Below are 12,778 nucleotides of genomic sequence, written 5' to 3'. Positions count from 1 at the left end.
CGGGTGGGCGTCTGTCCATGGTGGCGGCTCCGGCGCGGGATGTGGACCCCACTCTATCAATGTCTTAGTCCCTCCTCGCGTCCCTGGATAGTCCACCCTCGCCGCCGACCATGGCCTAGTAGTCCTCACCCAGAACCCCACTGGACTGAGGGGCAGCTCGCGACTGAGGGACAGCTCAGGACTGAGGTAGCTCAGGACTGAGGGGTAGCTCGGGACTGAGGGGTAGCTCGGGACTGAGAGGAAGCTCAGCACTGAGAGGAAGCTCAGCACTGAGAGGAAGCTCAGGCAGGTAGTTGGATCTGGCAGATCCTGGCTGGCTGGTGGTTCTGGCAGATCCTGGCTGACTGGCGGATCTGGAAGAGTCTGGCTGACTGGCGGATCTGGAAGAGTCTGGTTGACTGGCGGATCTGGAAGAGTCTGGTTGACTGGCGGATCTGGAAGAGTCTGGTTGACTGGCGGATCTGGAAGAGTCTGGTTGACTGGCGGATCTGGAAGAGTCTGGTTGACCGGCAGATCTGGAAGAGTCTGGTTGACCGGCAGATCTGGAAGAGTCTGGTTGACCGGCAGATCTGGAAGAGTCTGGTTGACCGGCAGATCTGGAAGAGTCTGGTTGACCGGCAGATCTGGAAGAGTCTGGTTGACCGGCAGATCTGGAAGAGTCTGGTTGACCGGCAGATCTGGAAGAGTCTGGTTGACCGGCAGATCTGGAAGAGTCTGGTTGACCGGCAGATCTGGAAGAGTCTGGTTGACCGGCAGATCTGGAAGAGTCTGGCTGACCGGCAGATCTGGAAGAGTCTGGCTGACCGGCAGATCTGGAAGAGTCTGGCTGACCGGCAGATCTGGAAGAGTCTGGCTGACTGGCAGTTCTGGCTGCTCCATGCTGACTGGCTGCTCCATGCTGACTGGCTGCTCCATGCTGACTGGCAGCTCTGGTTGCTCCATGCTGACTGGCTGCTCTGGCTGCTCCATGCTGACTGGCTGCTCCATGCTGACTGGCTGCTCTGGCTACTCCATGCTGACTGGCGGCTCTGGCTGCTCCATGCTGACTGGCGGCTCTGGCTGCTCCATGCTGACTGGCGGCTCTGGCTGCTCCATGCTGACTGGTGGCCCTGGCTGCTCCATGCAGACTGGCGGCCCTGGCTGCTTCATGCAGACTGGCGGCTCTGGCTGCTCCTTGCAGACTGGCAGCTCTGGCGGCTCCTTGCAGACTGGCAGCTCTGGCGGCTCCTTGCAGACTGGCAGCTCTGGCGGCTCCTTGCAGACTGGCAGCTCTGGCGGCTCCTTGCAGACTGGCAGCTTTGGCGGCAACCTGCAGACTGGCAGCTCTGGCAGCTCCTTGCAGACTGGCAGCTCAATGCAGACTGGCGGCTCTGGCTGCTCCATGCTGACTGGCGGCTCTGGCTGCTCCATGCTGACTGGCGGCCCTGGCTGCTTCATGCAGACTGGCGGCCCTGGCTGCTTCATGCAGACTGGCGGCCCTGGCGGCTCCTTGCAGACTGGCAGCTCTGGCGGCTCCTTGCAGACTGGCAGCTCTGGCGGCTCCTTGCAGACTGGCAGCTCTGGCGGCTCCTTGCAGACTGGCAGCTCTGGCGGCTCCTTGCAGACTGGCAGCTCTGGCGGCTCCTTGCAAACTGGCAGCTTTGGCGGCATCCTGCAGACTGGCAGCTCTGGCAGCTCCTTGCAGACTGGCAGCTCAATGCAGACTGGCAGCTCAATGCAGACTGGCAGCTCAATGCAGACTGGCAGCTCTATGCAGACTGGCAGCTCCATGCAGACTGGCAGCTCCTTGCAGACTGGCAGTTCTGAACAGGCGGGAGACTCCGGCAGCGCTGTAGAGGCGGAAGGCTCTGGCAGCGCTAAACAGGCGGGAGACTCCGGCAGCGTTGAAGAGGAGGAGGGCTCTGGCAGCGCTGGACAGGCGAGGCGCACTGTAGGCCTGATGCGTGGTGCTGGCACTGGTGGTACTGGGCCGAGGACACGCACAGGAAGCCTGGTGCGGGGAGCTGCTACCGGAGGGCTGGGGTGTGGAGGTGGTACTGGATAGACCGGACCGTGCAGGCGCAATGGAGCTCTTGAGCACCGAGCCTGCCCAACCTTACCTGGTTGAATGGTCCCGGTCGCCCTGCCAGTGCGGCAAGGTGGAATAGCCCGCACTGGGCTATACAGGCGAACCGGAGACACCGTGCGCAAAGCTGGTGCCATGTAAGCCGGCCCAAGGAGACGCACTGGGGACCAGATGCGTAGAGCCGGCTTCATGACTGGAGACACCGTGTGCACCACAGCATAACACGGTGCCTGCCCGGTCTCTCTAGCCCCCCGGTAAGCACAGGGAGTTTGCGCAGGTCTCCTACCTGGCGTAGCCATACACCCTGTTAGCCCCCCCCCAATAAATTTTTGGGGCTGACTCCCGGGCTTTTTCTCCTGCTGCACCTTTGGGCGGCTACACTCCCCTGGTTTAGCCCAGGGTCCTCTCCCGTCGAGGATTTCCTCCCATGTCCAGAAATCCTTATTACGCAACTCCTGCTGCTGTTGTTGCCTGTTACCACGCCGCTTGGTCCAGTTGTGGTGGGTGATTCTGTAACGGCTTTCTTCTATCTCCTCCTCTGACGAAGAGGTGGAACAAGGATCGGACCAAAATGCAGCGTGTAGATTGCGATCCATGTTTAATTAACAAACGTAAACATTAATTAATACAAACACTACAAAACAAAAGAACGTAATGAACGAAACGAAAACCGAAACAGCCTATACTTGTGTAAACTAACAAAGACAGGAACAAGGACACTAAGGACACTCAAAGAATATGGCTGACTAAATATGGCTCCTAATCAGAGACAACGATAATCACCTGCCTCTGATTGAGAACCAATTCAGACAGCCATAGACTTTGCTAGAGAACCCCACTAAACCACAAACCCAATACCTAACAAATCCCCAGGACAAAACACACCACATACAAAAACCCATGCCACACCCTGGCCTGACCAAATAAATGAAGATAAACACAAAATACCTCGACCAGGGCGTGACACGTGATAAATCCGATTTGATATTTAGATATATCTGAATGTCTAACATCTGTTTGTTGCTACAGAGCCCTGTACAGATTGTGTAAATATATTCTGTGAATCCATATAGGCAGACGAATTTTGAGGATTGATTGAAAAGATCCATATTTATTTTATAGTCCTTTATAGGGCACACTGGCAAAGGTGTTTGGCATGGTGGGCTGTGGAAGATGAGTGCTTGTGGTGAATGGTCTTGTCCCGTCTGCGGTGTACGGCCAGCTGGATAAGACTGCCGGAAGTGGTTTAGGGTTCGTAGACCTTAACCACCTGTGAACTTGAACTTGTTATCAGTATAAAAGACACCTGTCCACAACCTCAAACAGTCACACTCCAAACTCCACTATGGGCAAGACCAAAGAGCTGTCAAAGGACACCAGAAACAAAATTGTAGACCTACACCAGGCTGGGAAGACTGAATGTGCAATAGGTAAGCAGCTTGGTTTGAAGAAATCAACTGTGGGAGCAATTATTAGGAAATGGAAGATATACAAAACCACTGATAATCTCCCACGCTCTGGGGCTCCACGCAAGATCTCACCCTGTGGGGTCAAAATGATCACAAGAACGGTGAGCAAAAATCCCAGAACCACACGGGGGGACCTAGTGAATGACCTGCAGAGAGCTGGGACAAAAGTAACAAAGCCTACCATCAGTAACACACTACGCCGCCAGGGACTCAAATCCTGCAGTGCCAGATGTGTCCCCCTGCTTAAGCCAGTACATGTCCAGGCCCATCTGAAGTTTGCTAGAGAGCATTTGGATGATCCAGAAGAAGATTGGGAGAATGTCATATGGTCAGATGAAACCAAAATATAACTTTTTGGTAAAAACTCAACTCGTCGTGTTTGGAGGACAAAGAATGCTGAGTTGCATCCAAAGAACACCATACCTACTGTGAAGCATGGGGTTGGAAACATCATGCTTTGGGGCTGTTTTTCTGAAAAGGGACCAGGACGACTGAGCCGTGTAAAGGAAAGAATGAATGGGGCCATGCATCGTGAGATTTTGAGTGAAAACCTTCCATCAGCAAGGGCATTGAAGATGAAAAGTGGCTGGGTCTTTCAGCATGACAATGATGACAAACACACCGCCCGGGCAACGAAGGAGTGGCTTCGTAAGAAGCATTTCAAGGTCCTGGAGTGGCCTAGCCAGTCTCCAGATCTCAATCCCATAGAAAATCTTTGGAGGGAGTTGAAAGTCCGTGTTGCCCAGCAACAGCCCCAAAACATCACGGCTCTAGAGGAGATCTGCATGGAGGAATCGGCCAAAAACCAGTAACAGTGTGTGAAAACCTTGTGAAGACTTACAGTAAACGTTTGACCTCTGTCATTGCCAACAAAGGGTATATAACAAAGTATTGAGGTAAACTTTTGTTATTGACCAAATACTTATTTTCAACCATAATTTGCAAATAAATTCATTAAAAATCTTACAATGTGATTTCAGGATTTTTTTTCTCATTTTGTCTGTCATAGTTAAAGAGTACCTATGATGAAAATTACAGGCCTCTCTCATCTTTTTAAGTGGGAGAACTTGCACAATTGGTGGCTGACTAAATACTTTTTCGCCCCACTGTATCTTTGTGCTTGTCTCCACACCCCATCAGGTGTCTCCCATCTCCCCTCGTTACCCCATGTGTATTTATACCTGTGTTCTCTGTCTGTTGCCAGTTTGTTTTGTTTGTCAAGCCTACCAGTGGTTTTCCCCTTGCTCCTATCTGTTTCTAGTTCCTGTTTTCTAGTTTTGATCATTCTACCTGCCCTGAGCCTGCCTGCCATCCTGTACCAAGTCCTACCACACTGGATTATTGACCTCTGTCTGCCCTGATCCTGAGACTGCCTGCCGTTCTGTACCTTTTGGATTCTGATCTGGATTACTGAACTCTGCCTGCCCTTGACCTGTTGTTTGCCGGCCCCCTGTTCTAGTAATACACTTTTGTTACTTTGACACTGTCTGCATCTTGGTCTTCCCTAAAATGTGATACCACCAACTGTTTTGACCTCTTGCAGAAGATTTACTAGTGCTGCACGTCTCCTGGAGACGTGGTTGAGTTGTTATAGACATGGTTGAGTTGTTATACTTTTTGTGGAAGGGACGAACATCAACATGCCTTTGTTGGTAAAGGTGTCAACTGATTGGGAGCTAAGTGTTTAGAGACAGACTAGTGTATTGTTAAGGGACAATGATGGACATTGGGAGCTGCGTTTGAGAAGAAAGATCAGTCAACAAAGTGAATGGGCTGGGGGGCTGCAAAAGGCGTGGAAGTCTTTGGAAGGCAGTTCTTACACAGTATGTATTGTTGTGTATGGTACATAGAGGAGAAATGGTACCTTTCAATTGTTCTCATACACAACAATACATTTACTGTCTCTAAGCATAACCAAAACACCACAACAATCTGCAAAGAGAATGAGGTGGTTGTGTCATTACTGTTGTAGTCTTGATTTTATACCTTTTCAGTGTCCCTTGCTCATTTTTGTCCCAAAATCATGTTGTGCCCCATAACAGCTGAGAATCAACAAACCAATCATAGACAATTTATACACATTCAGCATTACTACCAACACACAGAGAGTGAGTTAGCTATATTGACAATTCTATTTTTAGTAACAGAGTGTTTTCCAGAAAAGGGTGAAATAGATTGCTACCTGATTGAGTTACTATTATTTGCTAACATTAGTCAAAGATAGAATGAACAGACAAGCATGTTTACTCTGCTGAAGGTAGCTACCAGTATGGTGGTGACCTACCATGGCATAGGCAAAATGTATTAAAAGTGTATATCCAAAAGATAGCTAGCTATATGATTTAGCTGATGGCTTTCAGAGTTCAATACAGAACTGTAACTTTTGCTATCTAATTTACCTCGACCAGCTAATGTTATGTTACCAATAATCGACAAGCTTACGTTTTGTTGTGAAGGGAGAAAACGATGGTATCGCAGCACTTGTCAGCTGTTGTCTAAATGGATTCCCCATCCATTCAGTAGGAAAATTCCTCTGATAATATTTGGTCACCGTAAGCATCATTCTTGATATCTGCAAACCACTGGCAACATCAGTCTTACCATAAAATAAAACAAATATTTTATTAAATTAAAGTAATGTGAATAAGTGATAAGCAGTAATGGGCAGTAACTACCATCACGTGACTTTTATTAATTGTTTTATGCAGTGTTACAGCATTAAACCCACATAATGCATAGTGCATTTAATGTAGATAAGGCATACTTTTATGACTACTGAATACCAACTATCAATCACTTAGATTATATAATTTCAGGCACGCGAAGCAACTGCTATCTAATCCCTCTCGATGTGCGTGTTCTCTCTTCTCTCCACGTCTGCTCCGTACAGAATGAAATGTGTAACAACACAGTGGCTCTTAAATGTATTTGTGTCACAGAAATGTAACACAAGCAAAATCATACACAATTACTAATGACATTTCTATATTGTTTTGTCTTTCTAAGGTCCTGTGGAAAACATAATAATCTACTTAAAGAAGACGAGTGCTGTTGCTCGTAGGAGCGTATCAAGACTGGTAAGACCAGAGACAGATGAGCTGGGGTAGTTATTGACCTGGATCATTGATAGCCAGCAAATGGGGGACCGTTCCAATCCTCACAAATCATGTTAAACACTACTTGTTGACCTGGATCATTGATAGCCAGCAACCCCTGGAAGGTGTCCCCCATGATGACCATTTGGACAGTTCAGATGGGGGACCGTTCCAATCCTTATTTGGTTGGACAAATGTATTCATGTGTCATCCCCAGACTGCAGGGAATATATAATGTTGTCAATCATCTCTTGCACTCCCATAATAAAAAGTATGTGATTTAACTCAACTTGAAGAAATAATGTTCTCTATTGCAGCAATGTAATCATTTTCTAGAGGTAGATGATCACCATAGCTTGGAGGGAACATGTCTTAACAGGATGAACGTTGTGTCACAAATCATGTCCTTTCGTTTCTTATCATCCTTATCCAATATGCTTGAAAATATGAAGAGTGGTACTCAGTGATGTGTTGTGCTGGATTTGCCCCAAATAACTATTTGTATTCAGGACATAGTTCATTTGTTTGCCAATTTGTTTGCGGTTTTACTTTTGTCTCTTATTGCAAACAGGATTCAAATTTAGGAATATTTGTATTCTGTACAGGCTTCCTTCTTTTCACTCTGTTATTTAGGTTAGTATGGTGGAGTAACTACAATTTTGTTGATCCATCCTCAGATTCCTCCTATCACAGCCATTGAAAGTTTGTAACTGTTTTAAAGTCACCATTGGTCTCATGGTGAAATCCCTGAGTTGTTTCGTTACTCTACGGCAACTGAGTTAGGAATGGGAAGGAAAGGGGGATACCTAGTCAGTTGTACAACTGAATGCATTCAACTGAAATGTGTCTTCCACATTTAAGGATGCCTGTATCTTTGCAGTGACTGGGTGTATTCATACACCATCCAAAGTGTAATTATTAATTACACCAAGCTCAAAGGGAACACAGGTGGGAAAAGTTTACCTAAGTATGATTCTCAGAGATAACGAACGACACCTGCTTCTGATTGAGAACCATACTAGGCCAAACACAGAGAAAATATAACATAGAAAAAAGAACATAGACAACCCACCCCAACTCACGCCTTGACCAACCTAACACAAAGACATAAAAAAGAAACTAAGGTCAGAACGTGACAGTACCCCCCCCCCCCCCAAAGGTGAGGACTTCAGCCGCAAAACCTGAACATATAGGTGAGGGTTTGGGTGGGCGTCTGTCCGCGGTGGTGGCTCTTCCGCGGGACGTGGACCCCACTCCATCATAGTCTTTGCCCGCTTAAGTGGCGCCTTTGGAGCGGCGACCCTCGCCGCCCACCTCGGACTGGGGACCCTTGCAGCGGGCCCCGAATGGACGGGAGATTCCGGCAGCACCGGACAGGCGGGAGATTCCGGCAGCGCCAGCGTGAAGGGCCGTTCGTCGTTCGTGACGGGCTGCTCTGGCAGCTCCTGACTGACGGGCGGCTCTGGCAGCTCCTGACTGACGGGCGGCTCTGGCAGCTCCTGACTGACGGGCGACTCTGGCAGCTCCTGACTGACGGGCGGCTCTGGCAGCTCAGGACAGACGGGCGGCTCTGGCAGCTCAGGACAGACTGGGGGCTCTGGCAGCTCTGGACAGGAGGGAGACTCTGGAAGCGCTGGACAGGCGGGAGCACCTGGAAGCGCTGGACAAGAGGGAGCACCCGGAGGGAGGAGACAGAGAGACAGCCTGGTGCGTGGAGGAGGCACCGGATGGACCGGACCATGGAGGCGCACTGGAGGTCTCGAGCACCGAGCCTGTACAACCTGTCCTGGCTGGATACTCACCGTTGCCCGGCCAGTGCGGCAAGGTGGAACAGACCGCACTGGGCTGTGCTGGTGAACCGGGGACACCGTACGTAGGGCTGGTGCCATATACCCCGGGCCGAGGAGACGCACTGGAGACCAGATGCGCTGAGCCTGCTTCATAGCACCTGGCTTGATGCCCACTCTAGCCCGGCCGATACGAGGCGCTGCGATGTAGTGCACCGGGCTATGCCTGGCACTGGGGACACCGTGCGCCTCATGGCATAACATGGTGCCTGCCCGGTCCACCTCTCTCCACAGTAAGCACGGGGAGTTGGCTCAGGTCTCCTACCTGACTTAGCCACACACATAAGTTTTTGGGGCTGCCTCTCGTCCCTGTTGCGCTGCCGTGCTAGCTCCTCATAATGCCGCCTCTCGGCTTTGGCTGCCTCCAGCTCTTCCCGGGGGCGGCGATATTCCCCAGCCTGTGCCCAGGGTCCCTTTCCATCCAAAATCTCCTCCTATGTCCAGGAGTCCAGAACCCTCTGCTCCTGATTACCACGCTGCTTGGTCCGGTTGGGGTGGGTGATTCTATAACGGTTGTCTTCGTCGTCTGACGAGTATGAAATATCGGACCAATGCGCAGCATGGTACGTGTTCATGATGTTTTATTTACTGAACACTGAAATACAAAATAACAACGTCCTGTAAGATGCAGAAAACACTAAACAGAAAATAATCACCCACAAAACACAGGTGGGAAAAGGCTACCTAAGTATGATTCTCAATCAGAGACAACGAACGACACCTGCCTCTGATTGAGAACCATACTAGGCCAAACACGGAGAAAATATAACATAGAAAAAAGAACATAGACAACCCACCCCACCCCAACTCCCCCCCTGACCAACCTAACATAAAGACATAAAAAATAAACTAAGGTCAGAACGTGACAGCCTAGGAACAGTGGGTTAACTGCCTTGTTCAGGGGCAGAACAACAGATTTTTACCTTTACCTTGTCAGCTCGGGGATTTGATCTAGCAACCTTTCGGTTACTGGCCCAACACTAACCATTAGGCTACCTGCTGCCCCAGGTTGAATACTTATTAACTGAAGACATTTCAGCTTTTAATTTTGTATTAATTTGTACAAATCTCTAAAAACATAATTCCACCTTGACGTTATGGGGTAGCCAGTGTGTAGCCAGTGACACAAAATCTGAATTGAATCAATTTTAAATTTGGGCTATAACAACAACATTTGGAAAAAGTGAAGGGGTGTGAATACTTTCTGAGGGCACCGTATATAATACATATGTAATAAGTATTTTTCTGGTGACACTGCTTGATGGTCCTCAGCCATTGTGGTCATTACATTACAATTTGTGTCTGATATTGTTTACATCATTCCTGTTGATCATTAACATGACTGGCAGTTACCATAACAAAGGAGTAAGGCTCTGCTGTTTTTTTTACTGCCGTGTGCCTATTGTGCATTTAGGTTTGCTGGCGAATTACTGCCCAACTCGAGGAAGAGGTAGCCTATTGCTTCTTTTATCAGCAACACCCCTCTCCTCTTTCATTCATCGCTCATGCTAATTTAGCCTGTAATTTCCCATGTCCCGAGACCCTTTTACTGGATCGGGTGCCTTTCCTAAGCCTGTGTAGTTGAAGGATTATGTATGATATGGTAATGTTGCTAATGGAAAGGTTGGCACAGGAATGTGAGCTGGTGGTTTTTTTTGTGAGAAGGACACAGGTGCCCTTGCAGAGAGATGTGACGTGAGCGGACTATGAATTTGCCAGGTGGCAGAGGAAGAGAGGAGGGAGCCTACAGAGAGACAATGCTTATGTACACCAGTGAGTCCGGGTGACACAATGAACGGTTCATCGGTAGAATTTACAGTAAGACGTTTGCCAGATGCTTATGTGCCTCAGTTATTACTTCAGTTTGCTCTGTGATTTAAATACATTGGAAATGAATCTAGAAAAGGAACAAAGAGACTATGCAAATGGTACTAGTGTTTCTAGAGGTTCCCTGGAAATTACTATTGAGCGGAGCCAACCCCCCTCCCCTCACACACACAGACTCTCTCACACATAGATACACAAAGACACACACACTCACACACACGTAGGATACCTCACTCTATAGTCTACAAGATTTATAGACGTAGTGATTGGCTTCGTTGTCCCCCACCCCTTCCCCCCTTCACCATTCTGCGGCACTGCCATTTGCAGTGGTTGATGAGGGCCCCCTCCCACTCAAACATGGCCGTTTGAGGGAAGAGGGGTGGATGAGATGGGGTGTACGGCACACACTATCAGATCAGTCCTCTCCTCCTCCACTCACCGCAACCACACACCTTTTCAGCCATCGCTCAAGGTCACCCCATGTTCTCTCCAATGAAACGCACAAACCAGTTTGTAATTTTTCACGGAAAAAGAAAGTGAATGGGTCGCTATGCTTTATAGTGCTGCGTCAAAAGAGGCGGAGTGTGGAAGAAAATATTTTTTTTCGGGGACAGGCATTGTGGGGGGTGTTTGGGGAATGACGTGCTAGGGAGGAGACTGCCGATTGGCCAGGGCAGGTGTCAGTCGCCACGCTGCTGCAGACGGACAGGCCACTCGATGAATATGGATGAGAGCAGTGAAAAGGGTGATGCGGCAGGGAAGACCCCCCCCTTCAAACCGGTGCAGGCTTGAACAATGCGTGGCGTCTTTCACTGAAAATACTGAGAGCCTGCATTAGCATTTTCTCATACAATTGAGGCTCTGGCCAGCTGCAGGCATGGCTTGGATGTTGCGGTGAAATCTTTTTTTTGCACCCACTGATGTATTAGACCTCTGTGAAAAAGGTTGACTGGCCGCATTCCTCAACGCCACCATTGCACCTATGACTAGCCTAACGTTAAGGTACCCTTACAAGATTGTACCCCGGTATTGATGGCGATCTGACAGAGGATTTTACCAGCAGATCTCAGAATGGGTAAGAGCCAAACTGTTTTTGTCATGACTTGTTGAATTCATTTATCACACTCAACTCTTAATACTTGACTACGTAAAATATATTCTGCTCATTATTGCCCATTTTGATCCATCGTTCTTGCTGCCTGTCAGCGCCAGGTTGGTCCATTGACATGCAGAGTGGGTATTTGGAGGGAGTGGGGGGTGGTCACAAGGCATTTCCTCCTGACCCACCCCCCTTGAGTGACTTCACTAAACACGTTTGGCTGAGTGTCCGTGTCTCTCCTTCAAGCCATCCCTCCAGTATTGGATGCATGGGGTTTGAACTCAACAGCCCCGACTGGCTTAGCTTCCCAACCTGCCCCATACTGCTCCCATTCCCCTGACGGATTGCAGCAACAGATTGCCATGTTTACTCTACTACATGACGCCATTGAAACCTGTTAGTGTGATTTTTCAGACGCTAGGACGAAATGAATTATTGACTAATGACTGTAAACGCTGCCTGTGAGGGCAATGGAGTGAATCTCAATGGCATGCTCTCCCCTGCTGGGTTCACCCTGGTTTTAAGACACATAGAAACGGGAACTTGTACACCCCTGCCAACACAGGTCTAATAGAGGACATTTCCATTCCTATTGTTCAGTTTATCCTGTGTGGAGAGTTGTAATAACATGTGTCCTCTGACTGACAGTAGAAAAGTCTGTACTTCCATGAAGACAATGTCAATGTCTAAGCCATGGTTTTTACTTTTTCATCAAGGTCATCTATTATTATTTTTCTCCTGGAAGGGAAAACTTTTTTTCTCTGAAAGGGGAAGATTAATGGAGTAGAAAGCAGAAATCCAAGCAGAAAAAGTGCCTTGGCTAAAGGAGTATGGTTTGTGTCAGATTGTCATAATGGTTTCTCTCCGATTGATAGAGGACTAATGGATGTTTTCAGAAAGGCTCTATCATTCATTGGTGTGATTTACAATATAAATGTTGACGGACTAGACATGTGAAGATGGTGTGTATTTTCATATAAATGTTGGTTCTAGTAGTCTAATGTGTGACCAGTAAGGAAGGTCCTTTAGTCTGAGTTAACAGAATTTACTTTGGATTTTAGATATCAACGTGTCATGACTTTATTGAGAGACCTATCAAAATCCAAATGGAACATGCGGGGCATGTTAAAAGAATCAGTAGAGAGGTGACATGTAGAGTGACTGAAATCCCTAGATGTCACAGTGCCACATTCATTGTGATCAGGATCTAATGAGCCCATTTAAGAGGCAAACAGAAGGTCAGTCTTAGAACAGTGACATCGATGTGTGCAGACCTCCATCCATCCGTCTTCCCTGGACGAGCTTGCAGATCCATCCCCCTGCATGAAGCTATACAACGACGACACAGGCAAACACGCATCTTGGCGTTGTCAACC

At 48.4% G+C, this 12,778-nt stretch overlaps 1 protein-coding gene across 1 annotated transcript in view; it reads left to right on the top strand.

Annotated features, from left to right (window-relative positions):
• Window positions 1–11,000: 11,000 nt before the first annotated feature.
• The window catches only part of LOC110537659 (RNA-binding protein Nova-1), a 34,907-nt gene continuing 33,129 nt past the window's right edge, over window positions 11,001–12,778 (top strand). Inside the window, exon 1 of the mRNA XM_021623868.3 lies at window positions 11,001–11,378. Coding sequence (XP_021479543.1) covers window positions 11,375–11,378 — 4 coding nt within the window. The 5' untranslated portion in view covers window positions 11,001–11,374. The remainder of the gene's footprint in view (window positions 11,379–12,778) is intronic.

This window comes from Oncorhynchus mykiss, chromosome 12, assembly GCF_057628025.1.
Source record: "Oncorhynchus mykiss isolate SJ-2025 chromosome 12, ASM5762802v1, whole genome shotgun sequence".
In the NCBI taxonomy this organism is placed as follows: Eukaryota; Metazoa; Chordata; class Actinopteri; order Salmoniformes; family Salmonidae; genus Oncorhynchus; species Oncorhynchus mykiss.
This window is presented reverse-complemented; position numbering and strand designations above follow the sequence as displayed.